Source organism: Rhinolophus ferrumequinum, chromosome 25, assembly GCF_004115265.2.
Source record: "Rhinolophus ferrumequinum isolate MPI-CBG mRhiFer1 chromosome 25, mRhiFer1_v1.p, whole genome shotgun sequence".
Lineage (NCBI taxonomy): Eukaryota > Metazoa > Chordata > Mammalia > Chiroptera > Rhinolophidae > Rhinolophus > Rhinolophus ferrumequinum.
Genome location: NC_046308.1, coordinates 39,995,687 through 40,016,445, shown reverse-complemented (window position 1 = coordinate 40,016,445; position 20,759 = coordinate 39,995,687). Strand labels below are relative to the sequence as shown.

Genomic DNA, 20,759 nt, shown 5'->3' with positions numbered 1-20,759 from the left:
TGGTCTTCAGAATGAGCAAGGCTTCGGGGCCATGAGCGGCAAATGTCAGATCTGCAGGAACTGAGTGTAATTCTGAAATCAAATAAAATTTACGCAGGGGAATATGACACCTGTTTAGCAGTCTGCACATACATGGAAGGCATTGGACATACAGTATTATGTTTGATATTAGTTTTATATAACCTAACCAGAGTTTTACAGTTCATTCCTCTTTGACAGTTTATTCATTTATCCACTCTACAAATATTTATTGAGACTGTAATGTATGCCAGGCACACTGTTCTGGGCTCTGAAGAAACAGACAAGTAAGATTTCTGCCCCTGCTCCTCCCCACTTCTCTCCCACCCCTCAGCCGTTGAGCTTGCATTTTAGTGGACACACAGTCAGTGAACAATTGACTTTTCCATAATGAATAAGAATGTCAAGCTTCCTTTGAGACTGTGTTTACTGTCATCTATCCTTGCACCAATACCCATGAATTAAAGGACATAGATTCTAGGCCTGATTTGCCAAGAGCAGAGTTGTCTTTGACCCATTCCTTGATCCTTTACTGTCCTCTGTCTCCCTGAGGGAGCCAACTGCATGAGGCCTTCCATTCATTGCACAAATATGCACGGTGCCCCTGTTGTGTATAAGGAGACTCTGACAATACAACATTAAACGGGAAATGGTCCCGGCCCTTAAGAAGCCCACACTCATCCCAGGTGTAGACACATAAACACAGAGGGACCAAAGTGCTGGTATCAGAGCCACTACAGGCTGCTGTGATGGTGCGTAGAGAGGCACCTGATTCTGGCAAATGACACGGGTGGAAAGAGGGGTGTCCGTTACGCAGAGGAAACATGGCATGCACAGGAAGTGGCAAGATGCTGGATATGGCGGGAACATGGAGTGTGTGTGAGGAGGTGGGGAATGTCATTAAACAAAACTTACTGAGGCATAAAACACATACAGAAAAAGGAACATTCTCCTAAGTATACAGCTCAGTGAATGTTCATAAACCGAATATGCTTATGTAACCAGCACCCAAAGTAAGAAAAAGGACATCACCATCACCTCCAGAAGACCTTATACGTCTCCTTCTAGTCACTACCCACCCTCAAGGGTAGCCATTAACTAGACTTCTAATAGCACAGAAAACAGAATAGTTTTTTGTCTGTTTTTGTACTTTGTATAGATAGAATCATACTTTACATGCTCTTTTGTGGTTTCTTTTACTCAGTACAGTGTGTATGAAATTCATCCATACAGTCGCATGAAGTTGATTATTCATTTTCATTTCCATGCAACGTTCCACTGGGTGAACATACACTATGTTTCTCCATTCTGCTGCTAGACATCTGGGTAGTTAGTTTTCAGTTTGGGGCAATGCAAAGAGTGCTGCTATGAACATTCTAGTGCGTCTTTGGTGAGCATATACATACATTTCTATTGCATGTATGCCTAGATGTGGAGTTGCTGGATTATTAGGGAGTGTGTAAAGCTCTAGTGGACCACTTTTCCAAAGCAGTTCTATCCATTTGCACCCCTACTGACACTATATGGGAGTCCCAATTGCTCCGTATACTTGTCAACACTTGATACTGTCTTTTTTTTTTAAAGTCACTCTTGTGAGTGTGTAGTGGTATCTTATTGTGGTTTAATATTGCCTTTTCCTGATGCCCAATGAAGCTGAGTGCCTCTTCAAATGTTTCTAGGCCTTTGGATATAGTTCCTATTGAAGTCTCAGTTCTGGTCTCTTACCCATGTTTCTATTGGACTGTCTGTCTAGGGGATGAGAGGAGGAATCATTTTAATACTACTTTCCTCACCCAGGGTGACCCAGGATTAGCATTTCCAGGTACTCACTGTCCCCACCCTCACCCCAGAGATGGGGCAAAGTTGGCAGCTTCCAGACTCTGGCCTCAGGGTGTTGGAAAGGCCTCAGTGACGGGATAACACCCATGCTGCCTTGGGGGGAGGCAGCCCCTTCCAAGGTTCTGGCTTTGACATCAGAGGCCCACCTATCCTGGGAAGGACGAGAGGAGTTGATGGAGGAAGGATGGGGAGGGTTTTCTTTTCAACAGTCGGCGGGAGCAGCTGTGGAAACCAGCTGATTACCTCCTTCTGCTCATCGGGGCTGAAGAGGAACTGACATCTGAATACTTCCTCCTTTATGCCAGGCCCTGAGCTTGGCAGCTTTTTCTGTATTGTCTCAGTCCTCAATTCAACTCCACCAGACACGTGGTGTTGTGCCAGTTTTACCTGTGAGGAAACTGGGCTGAGTGACCAAGAGAAGCCCTCATGAAGGCCACCAGCTGGAACATGGAGCTGGACTCGAACCCAGCCCTTTCTCACACCACTCCTCAGTGAGCAGTGCATGCAGTGTGTTTGGGGGCATTGGCATAACCATCTGACTCTGTCCCCTTCTGTTCATCCATGGTTTCTGTTCCTTAAGAGCAGATGAAGGGCTTCATCTCCAATTCGAAATTTTAAAAAAGTGGAGCACCATGAATCGTTCAACCACAGTACATCACCTACCCCGATTGTGATGCGGAAAACAGGAGCTGGAACCTAAGCCTTCTATGAGCCTGGGCACAGGGAGGCAGGACAGAGGCCTTGAGCCAGCCTGGACCTCTCCATGGGCACTGCCAGCAGTTCTGTGGAGAGGATCTGGGGGTGGGTAGCGGGGGTCACTGAACTGGAGGGTGTCTTCCTTGCAAAGGCTTGGGACTCACATCCTCCCACCACTCTCTCACAGAGCTATGTCATGCCCAGACCAGCAGAGGGCTCCATGAGGATTTATAGAAGATGCCCCGAGTTTCTGCGCCTCTGGTGCTGCTTCCTGCATGGCTTGTGATGGTCACCTGCAGTCCGCACTCTCTGAGGATTGGTAAGTGCTACTCAAGTGGCACCCGGGGGCGTCCTGGCCATGGGCGATGCCCTGTCGTATTACCCAAGGGGTTCGCAAGGGACACATGACCGTGCACTATGTCTCCTCGAGCTTGGCTGGTCCCGGGGTCGGGGATTGGAGTGCGGCTGACAGGCTCACATCTCCAATCTGGTCAACCTGCCCAGCTCCCACTGTGACAAGAATAAAGATGCTGCTAAGTCCCCCGTCCCCATTACAGCTTGTGACCAACAGCCTAGTTCATGAAGGGGCAATTGTTAGGTGAGGAAGGAGGGTAGGAATGTCCCTGGGGATTCGAAATGCAGGGCTGGAAATCAGAGAAGAAATAACCTCTCTTCTCCTCTGATCAATCTAAGAAGGCTCTCTAGAGGTGTGCTTTGGATGAAGCCCCGGAGTCCTTTGGGTGACCCTGGCCTCCTGCTTGGTGGGGCCATTGACTTGGTCCCTGCTTACCCTGGCCTGGTTCTGGAGACGAAGGGCAGGATCACTTCAGTGATGTGTGTTCCCTCTGCTCTCTCCCTTATCCTAGTTGCTGTGGAGGTGCCCATTCTAGGTGTGGGCAGGCCATGCTGCCACCTGCTCCATCAGCACCCCCATCCCTGGAGGGAGGCTTGGCTTCACCCGGGGTCCAGGAGTGCCAGGGAAATCAAGTGCCTCTTCTCTCAGGATTGAGCAAGGCTTGTAACTGCAGGTTGACCTGGGTCCGGTGGACACAGACTCAGCCTCAGGGAAAAGGAGACACTGCAGTCCAGGAGACAGCGTGTTGGGATCTGATGGCCTGGACAAATGCAGGGTGTCAGGGATTGAGGATGTCTGTGTGTATATGGGAAAAGGGGGTAAATGTGGACAGATAGTTGGGGCATGGCAGTGAGACATCCAAGCAGGTGGGTTGTTGGTCACATGAAGGCCTGTCCAACAGCAGGACCCCAGGCGCAGGGCTAGGGAAGAGCCCCAGAGGGACTCAAACACCAGGCAGTTTATCCAAACACATGCCCACCTGAGAGCCCTCTGCCCAGACTGGGGTGCGGAGATGGGAAGTGGCTACTATGAGCAAGGTAGGATCCTGGATTCTAAAGCCGATCCTGCAGGGGTAGAGGCTGGTTTATAATGACGTTGTGATGGGTTAAGCCAGGGAATTGGCTAAAAGCTCCCAAGTCCCTCCAGTTGCAATCAGGACTGGTCCTAAGGTCCCAGAAGTTGGCATAGTGCTAATGGTCAGGCGGCTGAGGCTGGGCAGAAGCAAGACGCAATCTGAGGCCAAGCTGCAGGTCTCCGAGCTGCTCTGTGTTACCTTGTGGCATATTTCTCTACATGTATGCAGCGGCAGTGGGTGGGAATCAGAACTGCAGACAAGTGACTCAATTCTCTTCCTCCCGCTGCCCTGGGCTCACCACTCTGCATGCTTAAAATAAGGAAATGAAAACAAAATCTTCCCTCCCTCTTCCTCATTCATTTCTACTGAAAATTCAAAACCTAATTTAATTCTGTTGAGCAGCAATGCAAAATGGTTCATATCCTTAAGATGCTTAATTTATAAGATGCCTACAGTTATTCAGCACTTGCTGCAAGGTTTTCTCCCCCTGTAAATGAGCAGATAAAGTGGTAACCCGTCAGTTTCCATTTGTTGCTAATGAGAGGTGGAAAGGGATTGAGCCAGAATTGGCAGAGCCTCATGGCCTCAGCTCTCCTGACACTTGTTCTCCTGGAGGGGAATGGAAAGTGGAGCTGACAGATCCCTCTCTTGCCTGCTAGGCCAACAACAGAGGGCTTCAAAGGGACCTGCTCAGCTCTCAAATACACACTTGGAGCATTGCTTGTCCAGTTCTGTCAAAACTCTGTTGGCCCTCAGTGTTGGCTCATGCCAGGTCACTTCTAGCTGATTTCCAGCCAGCAGCCCTGCTGGCTGGTAAGGTCAAATTGGGCCTAATCTCCTGCAGAGGCAAGGAAGCAGAGTTAAGCCAACAAAAAGGAAAGTAAAGAAAAACCAAAACAGCAATACCAGAACTTGTTTTCCTGTCTCCTTGGTTATCCTGGGAGCCAGGAGCTGTCTGAAATCTCCCAATGGTTACGGTTGAAAAGGTAGTAATTACAGGGACTCCAGAGAGGATCTGGAGTAGGACGGGATGGAAAGAGAAGTAGGTCAAGCGAACACAAGGAGCTGTGCTTAGCAGCAGGCAGCCTTGCACACAGATGGCCTGAATCCAGTGTTGATCGTGCTAGGGTCTCCCAAGTCCTTGAGAGTCTGCCACTTCCCCACTCCCTTCCCAGCGGTCTCTTTTCCCCCTCATTTGTTTTTTTGGGGGGTTCCTCCCTACCCTGGGCCTCAGAATCGATGGCTATTAAAGTGACATTCCATAAAGTGATCAGGAATCTCAGAGGAAAATTGCCCCACCTACTCCATCCTCAGCCCTGCTTGTCCACTGGTGACAATATGGATGTTTGTAAAACGGCAGCCGTACCGACAACCCTGCCTTGGGACTTCTGTTTTTCATTCAAGTGAGGAACGGGCAGGAGATACAGCCAAACTGTCTAATGTAGTGGCTAGTGTGTATCCGCTGAATGAGATTCTGGATGAGGAAGGGGTTTTATTTACGATTGTGAGGCTGCCTGCATAAATTCCCCAAACTCTCACGTGTGTGTCAGCCTCCTTTACTCATTTATCTTCTGAAAATGACTTCTGAATTTGCTTCTGTCCCTCTGAGTTCTCTGAGTGATGACTTTGGGAGCCACAAGTAATAAATGCTCTGAGAGGACCCCACCCCATCTTTATAGTTCTCTTGCTTAAAGAGATCATCGTAATTCCTCAGAGCCGTAAAGAATTCTAAGGATCCCATTTTCCAGCCTGTTTATCTCATAGATGAGGACGGAAGCACAAAGGGGCGGTGCCTTGGCCAAGGTGATGTGGCAAACAGGAGGCCAGGCTGGTGGCAGTGAGAGCTACAGCCATTTGGTGTCCTTGAATCCTCTTGCAGTGCCCTCCTCGCTGCCGACCGCTGGGCTCCTTCAGCCACTGGGGAGGAAGAATCACCTTCAGCAGTATGAGAAGGTCGTTGTCTCCTACAGTTTTCTCTCATCCTGTTTCTCACATTAGTAAATGTTACCCTTGTCCCAAGCACATTAGGTCCTCAGTAAATATTTGTCAGTCAAATGAATGCGATGCTTTCCTTCCCGGGCCCGTCTGTCAGCCATGCGGAACGACTCACTGTTACCCGCACACACCAGGGAGGTTTACTCAGGGCTTTGCCCATCCACCTCCTATGCCTGCAGCGCTCTTCCTCCCATTCTATCTTCTCTGCCTGGAAACATCTCTTTCTCCTCATTCGCCATTGGCTTAAATACCTCTTCCTCCACAAAAGCGTTTCGTACCACTCTGTCCCTCCCAGGGAGAAATCATCTCTTTCCTGTCATTCCTCCTGTCTTCTGGTTCTAGCACTCACTGGGTTGGGCTGTAATTATGAAGGTATCTTCTCATCAGACTCTGACCTGCATGGGAGGGCAATCACTGACACGTGGCCCAGTACATGCAAGTGTTAGTGCTCGACCTCAGTGAATGTGATGGGCAGGTGAATCCATGGCCCTTGCAAGACCTGGTTCCCAAGAACATGCTTGATATCACTGTTGTTAGAGTGCTTTCTTCTGGTCTTACCTATGCCTAAAGAGGTAGACTTCTTGGAGGAAATTAAAAAGAAAGGAGAAAGACGAGAAGGGAAAAATATCTGTCTTACTTAAAAGAGAGAATAGAAACAGGCTGAAGATCCCAATTGGGTTCTAATGCAAGTTTTGGCTATAATGGTAAATACGTTGATTCAGTTATCCATTCATCAGTTCACTCAGCAGGCACTTTTTTGAGTGCCACGCTGAGGATATGGTACGAAACAGTAAGAATCACCATGACACCCCCTTAGAAAGGCCTGACTCTCTTCCAGGCACTGTGTTAGGCATTTCACATATTTCTGGCAATCTTCATGTAAGAATTAAGGATCCCATTTTATAGATAAAGAAACAGAGGCTCGGGCAGTTTAAATAATATCCAAGGTCACACAGATACTGAAATGTGAACCTGCCTCCAAAGCTGTCTCGTTCTGCTTTGTTCTACAGCCCCTAGCGCCCCCACCCCCACCCCCCATTGCGATGTGTGGGATATTTCATGATCACAGCAGTCACAGTAATGATGTTGGGTTTTCTCTGGTAAAGGAATTGAAAGATGGCATCGTTATTGTTTATGGAATCTTTTGCTTTTCTTTGATTCTTTTACCTCCAAATAATTTCTAAGAGCACTGAGTCCATTTGAAAAATGAGGAAATTGAGGCTTGGGGATGTTCAAGGCTCACTCATGGTGGTACAGAGTCCTGCTCTTGAGGGTGGCATTAGACACATCAGCAGGTCATTGTAGCAGTTGAAGCCCTTCTTTAAGATTTCCATGTCGGATGCAGCAGCAAGAACTGGGAGTTATTTGACTCTCTGCCTTACTAGAACCCCCAAGCACTCTACAACTACTATTTTCTACTTTGTTGGTTTTGCCCCAATGAGTTCCAAGTCCTGTAGAGAGAATGTTAAACATAGAACATTTAAATGATATAAAGATAATAAGAGGGGGGACAAGGGGAAGGAATAACAAACACTGGTTTCTTATCCTGTTCTGCTGCACATTAAATATGTCTGGAATGCTGAGATACAGATGTACCAACTGAATGCTATGCTTTGCAGACAATTCACCACAGGGCTTTTTGGGTAGTTGTCTACCCTTAATAATGTTACCATGTGATGTGATTTATGAAATTTTGATTGACATGTAAGTTTCATCTCTTCCAAATTGTGACACCCATATATACAATCAGTTGGTCTTTCATATTAGTGACAAACACAAATTGATGACTTTGTCCTTCATCTGTCACCTAGAGAGGGAATATAAAAAGATTCCTGGGACACAAATTTCTCCCCTGGTGAACACCTTAGGGAGTCTGTGTCTCTCTTATTGTGTCTCTATTCCTGGGTCTAGCATGGTGACTGGCCCATGGAAGGTGCTTAGTAAATTTTACTAGATGAGTTATCTAATGGCAACTTATGAATCTTGAGCTGACCTGTCAGTTTTGAAATTTCTCATCCTCAGCTATTGGTCAGTGCTCAAAAATGCCAATGAATTTTATTTCACAATAACTGTACAGAATATGTAATTAGGAGAGTAAATACTTTGCCAGACCAAAAAAAAAAAAAAAAAAAAAAAAAGTCTGCATGTGTTTCTGCATGCATCTGTACCTGAACAAGGCTGTCTCTCTTGTGGCTCAGTCTTCTTCCAGGAGCAGCACACAGGATGCTTTCAAGACATTTATCTTCTCTCTCAATTTTTTCAGAACTCATTTTGACTACAACTTTTGGCCATAGTCTCTTTTGCAGAGAAGTGAGGAATGAATTAGGTCTAGATATCCCATTTTACCGATAAGAACTGGGGTCCCAATAAGAAGAAGTGAATTGGTAAAGGCCCCTTTGGTAGTGCTAAGTCTTCTGACTCCCAACTGCCTGGGGACATTTGTACCATGGTTTACTCATGTTCTTACACACATGTTAATTTAATTTCCCCAACAACCTGTGAGGTAGGTAGAAGGAAGCATACCTTACGGAGGAGGAACCTGAGGTTCACAGAGTTTGTCACTTGCCCAGGCTCATACAGAGGGAGTGGCAGCCTCAAAGGGAAGAGAGGAGAGGACATCTCCTAGGCGTGGACAAAGCAGTGAACGAGTAGAGTCAGAAGACATCTGGGGTGCTGTAGACCTGAATTGCCTGTTAGCAGTACGTCTTGATGGGTGAGGACTATAAGCTACCAAGGCCAGTGTGTTGACATCCAAGACCTTACAAAATCAGGCCAAGCTGAAGAAAACAGGCAAGTAATAGGAAAAAACATTGTGTCTTCTTAAACATATCATGATTGATCTCTGGGAGGAAACTGGGAAGGTCCCAGTGGCTGGGGTCTCAGAGATGAAGGGATGAGGCTATTATCCAGAAGTCCTAGATAATAGAGCTGATTGTCAAATGCTTTTGGTATGCGGGTGCCAGTGTTCATTTGTGCTACAATGGTCTGTTTTCCCCTGGACTCTCATTTTGCCCCTCCACACATTTCATGGTCTGATGTTATCTGCTGCTCTTCTCCATGTAGCCTGCCTGGCAGAGATGCATGTGGTGTTGGGAGAACAGCCATGGCAATATTTTGTCAGAATTTCAAAAATCTGTCTCCAGTTCTGTGTTTTACAGAGTCTTGGGAGGGGTGGGAGTCATTAAAAAGATCTAGAGAGATTTTGATGTAAAAAAAAATGTTTACCAGAGAGATGTAATGGGCTGTTTTGGGTACTAAGATCCCTACAGCTGGCGGTGACCATAGATGGGTTGCATAGGGATTTCAGCATCAAATGGATGTTGGACCTGTTACCTCTAAGACTCCTTTCAATCTGAGATTCTGTGATAGAATATTTTAGTCTCTGGCCTGTTCGTATAGTCTCATAGGGAGACATTTCATTATCATTGTGTCATCGTTAACAACCACTAATAAGAGCTCAGAATGGAAGCAACCATCTTCCAGATTTAAGCCATGACCCCAGTTGGCCCCAGTGGCTTGGGTAGACAAGATAAGACACGAAGCCCCACTTATTCTTTTCATTGTGTTGGTGTAGACCTGTCTGGGTGTTTCCTTTCTCCCTGTGGCCACTGATGGAGGAGCTAGAGAAGCACGGGCAATGGTTGAAGCTACTGCTAGATCTCAGCGAAGTGCCTGAATGTGTGTGAGCCTGAGTGGGTGAGATGCACACGTGTGTATGGGTAGAATCCACACATCCCACTCACAGCCTCACAGCTCAGCGGCAGGCAACACAGCGGTCACACTTAGTTCTCATTAGTCTAGATGAGCAGATGCATGTTCCATATTGGCTTAACGGGGGCTGGGCCTTGGCTGCGGGGTTTGTACTGAGCGGCAGGAAGTGGCAGACAGCTGTCCGGCTGCCCAGCAGCCCCTCTATGTCTTCTTGGTTTGTGTCTTCCCATTGAGCTGAGTCATGGGGCCCAGTCATGTCATGGTGGATGTTGTGGAGAGGGAACAGAACCCAGTCCAGTTGGGCTCAGCACGTGCATGTGTTGGCATGCCCCGTCCCCTGGCTGGGAAGGCAGACTGTGCCACCGCTAGACTTGGGAGGCATTGCAGCCCTGATTGCGGCTCTCTGAGTTGAGATTCTTTCTGTTAGCATTATCCCCTTCAGAGGAGAGGTTCGCTGTTCTAAACTCAACCCCAGGGACAGACATCAGCCACGGTCCGTCCCTTCAGCTCCTCTCACTTCTTATATTTAGTGTAGCTGGGGTTGAGTCGCTATGTGGGGCAGCCCACAAGAAGGTCCCTCCTATGTGTTCCTCTTCTCTCAGTTCCTTCTGCCCTGACTCACCCAGGCATCTTACATGGCTATTCCAAGTTGGCTGGGGTCTGGAGAACAAGAACTAGATGTGTTCCGGGTAGCACTAGGACTGTCTCTGGAAGGCTCCAGTAGAGGTAGAAGCCAAAGCTGGGGCTCTAAGGATATTTCCTGGGTTTGCATCTGAGCCCCCCCCCCTTTACTAATGGTATGACCTTGGGTAAGAACTTAATTTCTTAGTGCTTCAATTTCATATATAACATGGGATAACAGTAGTCCCTACCTAATGTTTTTATGAGAATTCAATACGTTACTACATACAAAGCACTGAGAACAGTACTGGAAATATTCATAAATTTCTCTCAGTGACAGGGATTTGACAACAGAAGACTGAGCTTTCAGCTCACAGACAAAGGAACAGGGATTTTTCCTAGAGATGACAGAAAAGGGAAGCATACAGTCCAGGGGGTGGGGATGGGGGTAGGGGCTCAGCAGGGAGCTCTGCTAAGGAGTTGATCCAAAGAGCTACTGCCACCAACCTGTGGTGGAACGGAATTACAGTGGGTGGCCCCAAACCTGGGCAGCCACCTGGAATTCTCAGGCCAACAGGCTGGGGAAGAAGAACTTTCCAAAGGCTATCAGTAAGGAATTCTCCTTGTACTTCCTGGAGCTCCTGGGGATTTTGAAACTAAAGAGACCTTTATCTGGAAAAGCTGCTTGAATGCTAATTTCCCCTTTAGAGCCAATTTGGCAAACCTGGAGTGCTAAAGGAATTAAGGTGGTTAAATGGAAATAAGTGGAGTTGGTGGAGATGAAATGAGGTGTAAATGAGTGAAAGTATCTGTGGATTGCCGCCATTGGAGATCTCCCTATATTTAATCAACCTCTTCCTCATCTGCCCCAGGAATGATCTCCCAGAGAGCAATGTTGGCTCCTGGGAGGGCCCCTATCAGGGGAGGCAGGACCACACTCTCATGAAGTGCTATGCTGTTGGCTTGTGGTTGCAGGCTGGGGGACGGGTAGGGAGGAATCCCTTTTGGGTCTCCAGTGAGCGCCCATCTTACCATGAAGCCCTGAGGATGGTTACCTGGAAGAAATTGGAGTTCACATTCAAGTCTTCATATTCTAGACATTATGGAACAAATTGTCCTTGGATTTGGACTTCGAGTGTGAATCTCTCTTAGTCATGTTCCTTTAGGCAAATTATTCAGCTTTTCTCACACTCAATTTCTCAGCTATTAACTGGAGATAACAGTTTACCATAGGGAGATATATAAAGGGCCATGTACAGTGTATGGCATTTAGTAATATTTAATGAAAATCAGTTCTCTTTAAAAAATTGTGATTTGCTCAACATGTATAGCAAGTATAATTCTGGGTGGAATTACAGGGCAATGGAATAGGGATGGGCTCTGTTGAATACAAACTTAGAAATAGTTTCAGCGTGTGACCTTGGACAAGTTATTTATCCTCTGTTATCTACTACCATGGTTCCCCAAAAATAAGACCTAGCCAGACATCAGCTCTAATGCATCTTTTGAAGCAAAACTTAATACAAGACCTGGTAATATAATATAATATAACATAATATAATATAATTAATATAATATAATAAATATAGTATAATATAATATAATATATATAAAAGACCGGGTCTTATGTTAATTTTTGCTCCAAAATACACATTAGAGCTGTGTGGGGACAGAGTCCCAGAGAGCAGTTTCCAGGCTCTCAGCCTCACGTGGAAAGGTGCTGGCTCGGTTATTAGGTAGCAACCAGCTGTGGCTGGGTGGCCATCAGCTGTTACTGGTTAGCCATTAGCCACTGATATAACTGCCATGGCTACGCTAGTTGGTTGGTTGGTTGGCAGAGAAGCAGACAGCAGATTGAGGCTAGCAAGTGGGGTTAGCAAGCGCAGATGGTGGATTGCAGATCGTGTGGATCCTACTTCCTGTGTCTCGCCCGGCTGCCAGCGAGACTGGGGAGCAGGAAGACCCCTTTTTGGGGTACTGGTGGATGTTTGCTTTTGTGTCTCAACCAGCCGCCATTGAGAACATAGTGGTAGGACTCCCCTATCTATGGCTTTGTTGTTGTTCCTTTCTGGCCTCACCATATCTTGTGTTTCTGTGTGGAGAACAGGAGCTGAGCCCTTCATGACAAGCTGATTGTCTGGCGAGGTCTTATTTTGGGGGAAACACGGTATAAAACAGGGTTAGTAATACTCACCCTGTATGATTGTTGAGGTTTATGTGCAATAATGTAATCAAAATGGCCAGCACGGTACCTGATGATTAGTAAGAGGTCAATAATAGTTATTATGAGTAAATACTTCTATCATAAATTTTACTATAGTTTTCTATTGTTGCCATAACAAGTTACCACAAACTTAATATCTTAAACAAGTCAAATTTATCATTTTACAGTCTGTAAGTCAGAAGTTCAACATGGATCTTGCTGGGTTAAAACTAAGATGTGCTGGGCAGGGCTGTGAATCTTTCTGGAGATTCTAGGGGAGAATCCGTTTCCTGCTCATTTAGGCAGAATTAAATTTCTTGCAGTTATAAAATCAAGGTTCCTATTTTATTACTAGCTGTCAGCCGAGGCCTTTCCTAGCACCAAGAGTCTGCCACATCCTTTTGTGCGTGGCCCTCTTCCTTTATCCTTTTTAAAATTTCTTCTTAATTTTCATTTACAGTTGATATTCACTATTAATTTATGTTAGTTTCAGGTGTACAGCAAAGTGGTTAGACATTTATATATTTTATGAAGTGATCCCCCCAATTATTCTGGCATCTACCTGCCTCTATACATAGTTATTACACTATTATTGACTAGATTCCCTAGGCTGTATTTTAAATCTCCATGAATATTTTGTAAATTCAAAATATTTTGAATATTTTGTACTTCTTAATCCCTTTACCTTTTGCACCCAGTCCACTAACCCCGCTCCCGTCTTCTAATCATCAGTTTGTTTTCTGTATCTATGAGTCTGTTTATGTTTTGTTTTTTCATTTATTTTGTTCTTAAGATTCCACATATAAGTGAGATGAAATGACATTTGTCTTTCTCTGTCTGACTTATTTCACTTAGCATAATACCTTCTAGGTCAATCAATGTTGTCACAAATGGTTATATTTTATTTTTCATGACTAACTAATATTCCACTGTATGTACCATATCTTCTTTATCCAGTTATCTATTGAGGAGCACTTGGTTTGCTTCCATATCTTGTCTATTGTGAATAGTACTGCAATGAACATAGGGGTAAATATATTTTTTTGAATTAGTGTTTGGATTTCTTTGGATAAATGCCCAGAAGTAGAATTTCTGGGTCATAAAGTAGTTCTATTTTTAATTTTTTGAGGAAACTCCGAATCATTTTCCATAGTGGTTACACCACTATTCCACCAATTTCCAATCCCACCAACATTGTGTGAAGGTTCCCTTTTCTCCACATCGTTGTCAGCACTTGTTTATTGATTTATTGATGTGAGGTGATATCTCATTGTTGTTTTAATTTGCATTTCCCTGATGATTAGTGATGTTGAGCATGTTTACATGTGTCTCTTGGTCATCTGTATGTCCTCTTTGGAGAAATGTCTATTCAGGTCCTTCGCCCATTTTTTAATTGGATTGTTTGTGGTTTTGGTGTTGTTAGTTGTATGAATTCTTTATAAATTTTGGATATTAATCTTTTATTGATATATCGTTGACAAATATCTTCTCCCATTCAGTAGGATGTCTTTTTGTTTTATTGATGGTTTCCTTTGATATCCAAAAACTTTTTAGTTTCATGTCCCATTTGTTTCTTTTCTGTTTGTTTCCCTTGCTGAGGAGATAGATTAGAAAAAATATTACTAAGGGTATGTCAGAGAGTTTATTGCCTGTGTTTTCTTCTAGCAGTTTTATGGTTTCAGGTGTTGCATTTAAGTCTTTGATTCATTCAGAGTTTATTCCTCTATATGGAGTAAGAAGGGGGTCCAATTTCATTTTTTTGCACATATCTGTCCAGTTTTCCCAGCACCACTTATTGAATAGACTGTCTTTACCTCATTCTATATTTTGTCATAGATTAATCCTTTGTCATAGATTAAATAACCATATAGATGTGGGGTTATTTCTGGGTTTCTATTCTGTTCCATTGATTATGTGTCTGTTTTTATGCCACTACCATGATGTTTTGATTACTATGGCCTTGTAGTAGAGTTTGATATCAGATAGCATGATACATCCAACTTTGTTTTTATTTCTTAAGATTGCTATGGCTATTCATGATCTTTCATTGTTCCATATAAATATTATGGTTATTTGTTCTATTCTGTGAAAAATGCCATTGGTATTTTCATAGGGATTGCAATGAATCTATAGATTGCTTTAGATAGCATATTAATTCTTCCTGTCCATGAACACAGTATATCCTTCCATTTATCTGTATCTTCTTCAATTTCTTTCTTCAGTGTCTTACAGTTTTCTAAGTACAGGATTTTTATTTCCTTGGTTAAATTTGTTCCCAGGTAACACACAATGGGATTTATAGATGATGTAATACAGAATTGTACACCTGAAATCTATGTAATTTCACTAACAATTGTCACCCCAATAAATTAAAAAAAGAAAAAAAAAGAAAAAAGAAAGAAACTTAATTCTAGGGCGGCCAGTTGGCTCAGTTGGTTAGAGCGCAGTGCCGATAAAACCAACGTCGCCAGTTCAGTGCCAGTGAACTGCGCCCTCCACAAGTAGAGTGCAAACAACGGCTTGACTTGGAACTGAGCTGCTGGTGGGAGGTCAGTTGGCTCAGTTGGTTGGAGCGCAGTGCTCATAACACCCAGGTCGCTGGTTCGATTCCCATATGGGCCAGTGAGCTGCGCCCTCCACAACTAGATTGAAGACAACAACTTGACTTGGAGCTGATGGGTCCTGGAAAAACACACTGTTCTTTAATATTTCCCAATTGAAAAAGAAGAAGAAGAAGAAAGAAAGAAACTTAATTCCAGAGAATTTAACCTGGTTTTATTAGAGAGTACCAACCAATAAGGAACCTGGTAGCTGGTTTCTTTTCAGTTTCAGTGAACGTTTGAGAACAATAGTTACTTTGCGGTCAACTTCCAAACAGCATCAACAAGATGCAAGTCATTTCTAGTTTAGGTTCAAGGATCTTATTAAATAAAGTGTTTTAAGTTGTGAAGTACATCTTATGACACACTAACATCTGAAATTGCACCATTTATGAATAATTACTTATTAACTCATGTAACCGGAGAAGGTATAGATTTGAGAATAAAAATCAAAGGAACCATAGGGTTGGAGAGGGTGTGGTAGGGTAGGAATACAGACCTACATCTAGAGTGAAGTTCCACGAGGTCCTTTCCTAGCAAAATCCAAGTTGGGATTTGACTCTGGATGATTTCCGTGGTATAAATTACTCTAGGTTTCTAAACTATATTTGAGAATAAACATGAAGTGAACCTCACCACTTTATTCTATGGCAATAAATTCAGTTCAGTATACCACAATGATCTGAACTGTTCAAGGGAGAACAAACTTGAAACAGTCCAATCTCATAACCAAACAGAGCTGAAGTTGAATAACAGGAGTCTTCATACTCTTTGATCCAAAAGTGTGGGTTTTTTTTTTTTTGGGGGGGGGGGAGTGGAACTCTAGAATCTTAATAACTGCAACTTCTCATTTTCAAACAACTCCTACACAAGCAAAATACCTATAAAGAAGAGGAATGCTTAAACATCAAGAGGTTATTTAAAGTTTACCCAAACTTTTAGAAAAAGCCAAATTGGACTATAAATCCCTGGAGACATGGTTTGCCTCTATCCTTTTTGGTTTTGTCTATTTGGAAAAGAATAATAATTAGAGAAAGTATCATGCATTTTTAACACTTCTCCCAGATCCTTTCTTACTTCCAAAGATTATCCAGCTTCACTCTTATGTTTAAGTGAAAATTCCAGGAATTTTGACTGTCTGGCACGGCATATCCAAACTTCACAATTTCCAGGTACCTTATGTAATGTAACTAGGACTAGCAGAAGAGAAACAAAACAACTATACAGAAAGCCTTAAGGGATTTTTCTACTTGGCTGGTTAAAAGGTTCAGAATTATTTAAGAGTTGGAAAAGGAACAATAAGCCACACCCTCAAAGAGCTCCAGTCTGAATTCCACCATTAGTTTATACCATGTTTTCCAATCCAAAATTTCAGTGTATTAATGAGACTAAAAGGATAGAGCACCCAAAAAATGTGCTGATGTAATCTGAGCTTGCCTGAAATAAAACTTCTAAAACATAAAAAAAAAAAAAAAGTTTGTTCCCAGGTATTTATTTTTTTTAATGCAATCATAAATGCAGTTGTTTTCTTAATTTCTCTTTCTGTTACTTCATTATTGGTGTATAAAAATGCTAACTGTTTCTGAATATTTTGTATCCTACTACGTTACTGAATCATTTATCAGTTCTAATAGTTTTTTTTGCTGGAATCTTTGGGGTTCTCTATGTATAGTATCATATCATTTGCAGATAATGACAGTTTTGTTTTTTCCTTTCCATTTCTGATGCCTTTTATTTCTTTTACTTGTATGATTGCTGTGGCTAGGACTACCAGTAGTATGTTGAGTAAAAGTGGTGAAAGTGAGCATCCTTGTCTTGTTCCCAATCTTAAAGAGAACGCTTCAGCTTTTTTCCACTGAGTATGGTATTAGCTGTGTGTTTGTCGTATATGGCCTTTATTATGTTGCGATATGGTCCCTTTATTCCCAGTTTGCTGAGAGCTTTTATCATAAATGCATGCTGGATTTTGTCAAATGCTTTTTTCTGCATCTATTTGTATGATCATATGATTTTTATCTTTCCATTTGTTTATGTGGTACATCACATTAATTGATTTGTGGAGGTTGAACCAATCTTGCATCCCAGGAATAAATCCCACTTGATCATGATGTATAATCTTTTTAATGTACTAGTGAACTTGTTTTGCTAATATTTTGTTCACGAGTTTTGCACATATGGTCAGCAGGGATATCAGCCTGTAGTTTTCTTTTTTGGTAATGTCTTTGTCTGGTTTTGGAATCAGTGTAATGGTGGCCTCATAAAATGAGTTTGGGAGCTTTCCCACTCTTGAATTTTTTGGATAGTTTGAGAAGGATAGGTATTAATTCTTCTTTGAATTTTTGGTAGAATTCACACATGAAGCCATCCAGTCCAGGGCTTTTGTTTGTTCAGAGTTTTTTTGATTACTGATTTTTCCATTATTTGTAATTGGTCAGTTCAGATTTGGTGTTTTTTCTTGTTTCAGTCTTGAAAGATGATGTTTCTAAGAATTTATCCATATCTTCCAGATTGTCCAATTCATTGGCATACGATTGCTCATAATATTTTCTCAGAATTTTTTTTTTTATTTGTATGGTATCAGTTGTGTCTTCTCCTCTTTCATTTCTAATTTTATTTATTTGGGTCCTCTGTCTTTTTTTGTTTATCTTTTATTTGGAAATCAATTTTGTTTATCTTTTCAAAGAACCAGCCCTTGGTTTTATTGATTTTTTTTGGTCTATTTCATTTATTTTTGCTCTGATCTTTATTATTTTTTTCCTTCTGGTCACTTTGGGATTTGTTTGCTGTTCTTTTTCTAGTTCTTTTAAGTGTAAGGTTAGATTTTTATTTGAGATTTTTCTAGTTTCTTGAGGTAGAAATAAGCATTTTTCTCTTATTTTTCTGTGTTCCCTAGATTTTGGGTCACTGTATTTTCATTTTCATTTGTCTAAAGGTGTATTTTGATTTATTCTTTTTCTCATTGTTGACCTATTCATTATTTAGTAGCATGTTATTTAGTCTCCATGTGTTTGTGTGTTTTTCAGGGTTTTTTTCTTGTAATTGATTTCTAGTTTTATGCCATTGTCGTCAGAGAAGATGCTTGATATGATTTCAACCTTTTTTGAATTTATTGACTCTTGTGTTATGACCTAACGTGATCTATGCTGGAAAATGTTCCATGTGCACTTGAAAACAATGTATATTCTCCTATTTTGGGGTGAAATACTCTACAATTATCAGTTAAATCTATCTGTTATAGTGTGTCATTTAAAGCCACTGTTTCCTTGTTGATTTTCTGCCTGGAAGATTTGTCCCTTGGTGTCACTGCAGTGTTAAAGTCCCCTACTATGTCTGTGTTACTGTTGATCTCTTCGTTTATGTTAGTCAATATTTGCTTTATATCTTTAGGTGCTCTTACGTTGGAATCATAGATGTTTACTAGGATGATGTTTTCTTGTTGGATTGATCCATTTATCATTATGTAATGTCCTTCTTTGTCTCTTGTTATAGTTTTTGTTTTAAAGTCCATTTTGTCTGATACAAATATTGCTACGCCAGCTTTTGTTGTTGTTGTTCTAAATGTGAAAAAGGAAGACTCTCAGACTTGATGGAACTATAGACCAGTATAAAACAGGAAAGCATTAAGTGCTAAAGTGAAAGCTCCAGAGTTTAGCAATAGTAAATGTTGTGGTCCAGGAACCACGGGTACCATCACGTTTTGGGCTTCTTTTTTCATTCTTGATGTATCTCTTGTTTCCATCTATAGTGGGGCTAATGAAAGGGCAGTGGACCATCACTTTAAAGGGCTGTATTATGAGAGATGAAATGACATTCAGTGATATTCAAGGTGGCTTTGCAGGTGTCCTAAAGACCAGGTAAGGGAATCCACCTGGAAGGTTTTTGGGTTTGTTTGTTTGTTTGTTTGTTTGTTTAAAGAAGGGACGATCCTTTTACGTGGAGGGTGATGAGAGTGGGAAAAAATACCCTAAAAGGAAAAGATAAGTTTGAGGTAAGAAAGTAAGAGTTGGGGCAGCCAGTTAGCTTAGTTGGTTAGAGTTTGATACTTGTAACACCAGGATTGCCGGTTTGATCCTTGCATGGGCCAGTGTGAGCTGTACCCGCCGCAACTAGATTGAAACAAGTACTTGACTTGGAGCTGATGGGTCCTGTAAAAACACGCTTTATATATATATATATATATATATATATATATATACACACACACACACACACACACACACACACATATATTTGTATATATATGTATATATGTATATAAAGCAATTTAGAAAGTGTTTATCGAACACCTAATATGTGCCCATGACATTCTATAGATTATAACATTTAATTTTTACAACAATCTCCAGAGGTGGGCTTAATAATGTCTGATATTTAGGTATGGAAAGCGAAGCTTGGAGAAACTTAAGATCACTCGTGTGGAACATAGAGCTCTGACTCTGTGCTCTGCCCCCCACACTAGGCACCTCCCTTTTGCTCCCCTCTGGGAGCCTCTGGGAGGAGTAGGGGGAAGGTGGGTATGAATGAGGCCTGCCCCAGATCCCCAGGACACCTCAGCTTTTATAGAGAAGCAGAAGGCAGACATAGCACCTGAGCCCTCCTCATTGAGCCTGCCCTTGAATGTTTCCTTTTCAGACATCTGAGAGAGGGAAATTAACTTAAAATTGAACAGGAGTCAGGCTGAAGGCAACTTGATGCTAAAAATAAAAGTGGAGGCTGTGCCTGTTCAAAGGAAATGATTCTACACACTGCCTTTATTTATAACTACTTATATATTAGATTCCCAAATGATGTTTAACCAGGAATCATATGGCAGTCATCTTTGATTACTTATGCGGCTAATGGCTAAACATATATTATTATTGCTTTTTATTCAGCCTTGTTAAATGTCCTGAGTGCTTCCCTTCTAGGAAGTTACCAAGGAAAGGGGTCCTGAGAGTTCCTGCTTTCTAAGATCAGCACAAGGCCCCAGCGGAAGGAGAATAGAGAAGGTGCCTTGGTAGGTGTCCTAAAGACCAGGTGAGGGAATCCACCAAAAGGCTTTGTTTTCGTTTTTGGTTTTTGGTTTTTTTTGTTTTGTTTTTAAAGAAAGGACGATTCTTTTATATGGTGTAGTGGTGGGAGTGAGAGAGAACACCCAAAAAGGGAGAGAAGAATTTGAAGTAAGAATTGAACTTGTGGAGCCTGAAATATCTAGCATTCTAATAATAGCAGCATTTATTAAATATTTATTATGTGCCAGAGACTGTACTATTCAAAATTATTTGATACTAAAATCATGTCCATTTTATAGATGAGAAAGCTGAGGCTCAGAGAAGTTAAATAACACATCCACGGTCACAAAGTTGGTGTGAGTCTAGAGCTGGCATTAGGATCCAAGCCCTGTTTGTCTCTGGAGACCTTATGCCCGTTGTACTTCCCTGCCCTACTTCAGAACCTGCACCCTCTCCTCTTGCGTAAGCTTAACTTTTTGAGTAAACAGCTCTAGGAAAAGTACGGAAAACTTGTCCTTGGAGCCTGGAAAGGAGTGTAAAGACTAAAATTCTTGGCTTCCCCTGTGCTTTCCTGAGGTACTTTACAACCTGCTCAGGAAGAGCTGTTAGCTGTCTTGAGGGCACAGTCCACCCAGGACCACCTAATATAAACCTG

At 42.4% G+C, this 20,759-nt stretch overlaps 1 protein-coding gene across 3 annotated transcripts in view; it reads left to right on the top strand.

The window, feature by feature from the left end:
- GRIK4 (glutamate ionotropic receptor kainate type subunit 4) overlaps positions 1-20,759 on the top strand; it is a 637,398-nt gene that overhangs the window by 202,234 nt on the left and 414,405 nt on the right. For 2 of the 3 annotated variants that reach the window (XM_033098464.1, XM_033098466.1), the window contains exon 4: positions 2,741-2,872. In XM_033098464.1, coding sequence (XP_032954355.1) covers positions 2,791-2,872 — 82 coding nt within the window. In that variant the 5' untranslated portion in view covers positions 2,741-2,790. Of the gene's footprint in view, positions 1-2,740; positions 2,873-20,759 lie in introns of those variants that run through there. The other variant, XM_033098465.1, reaches the window with a different exon arrangement.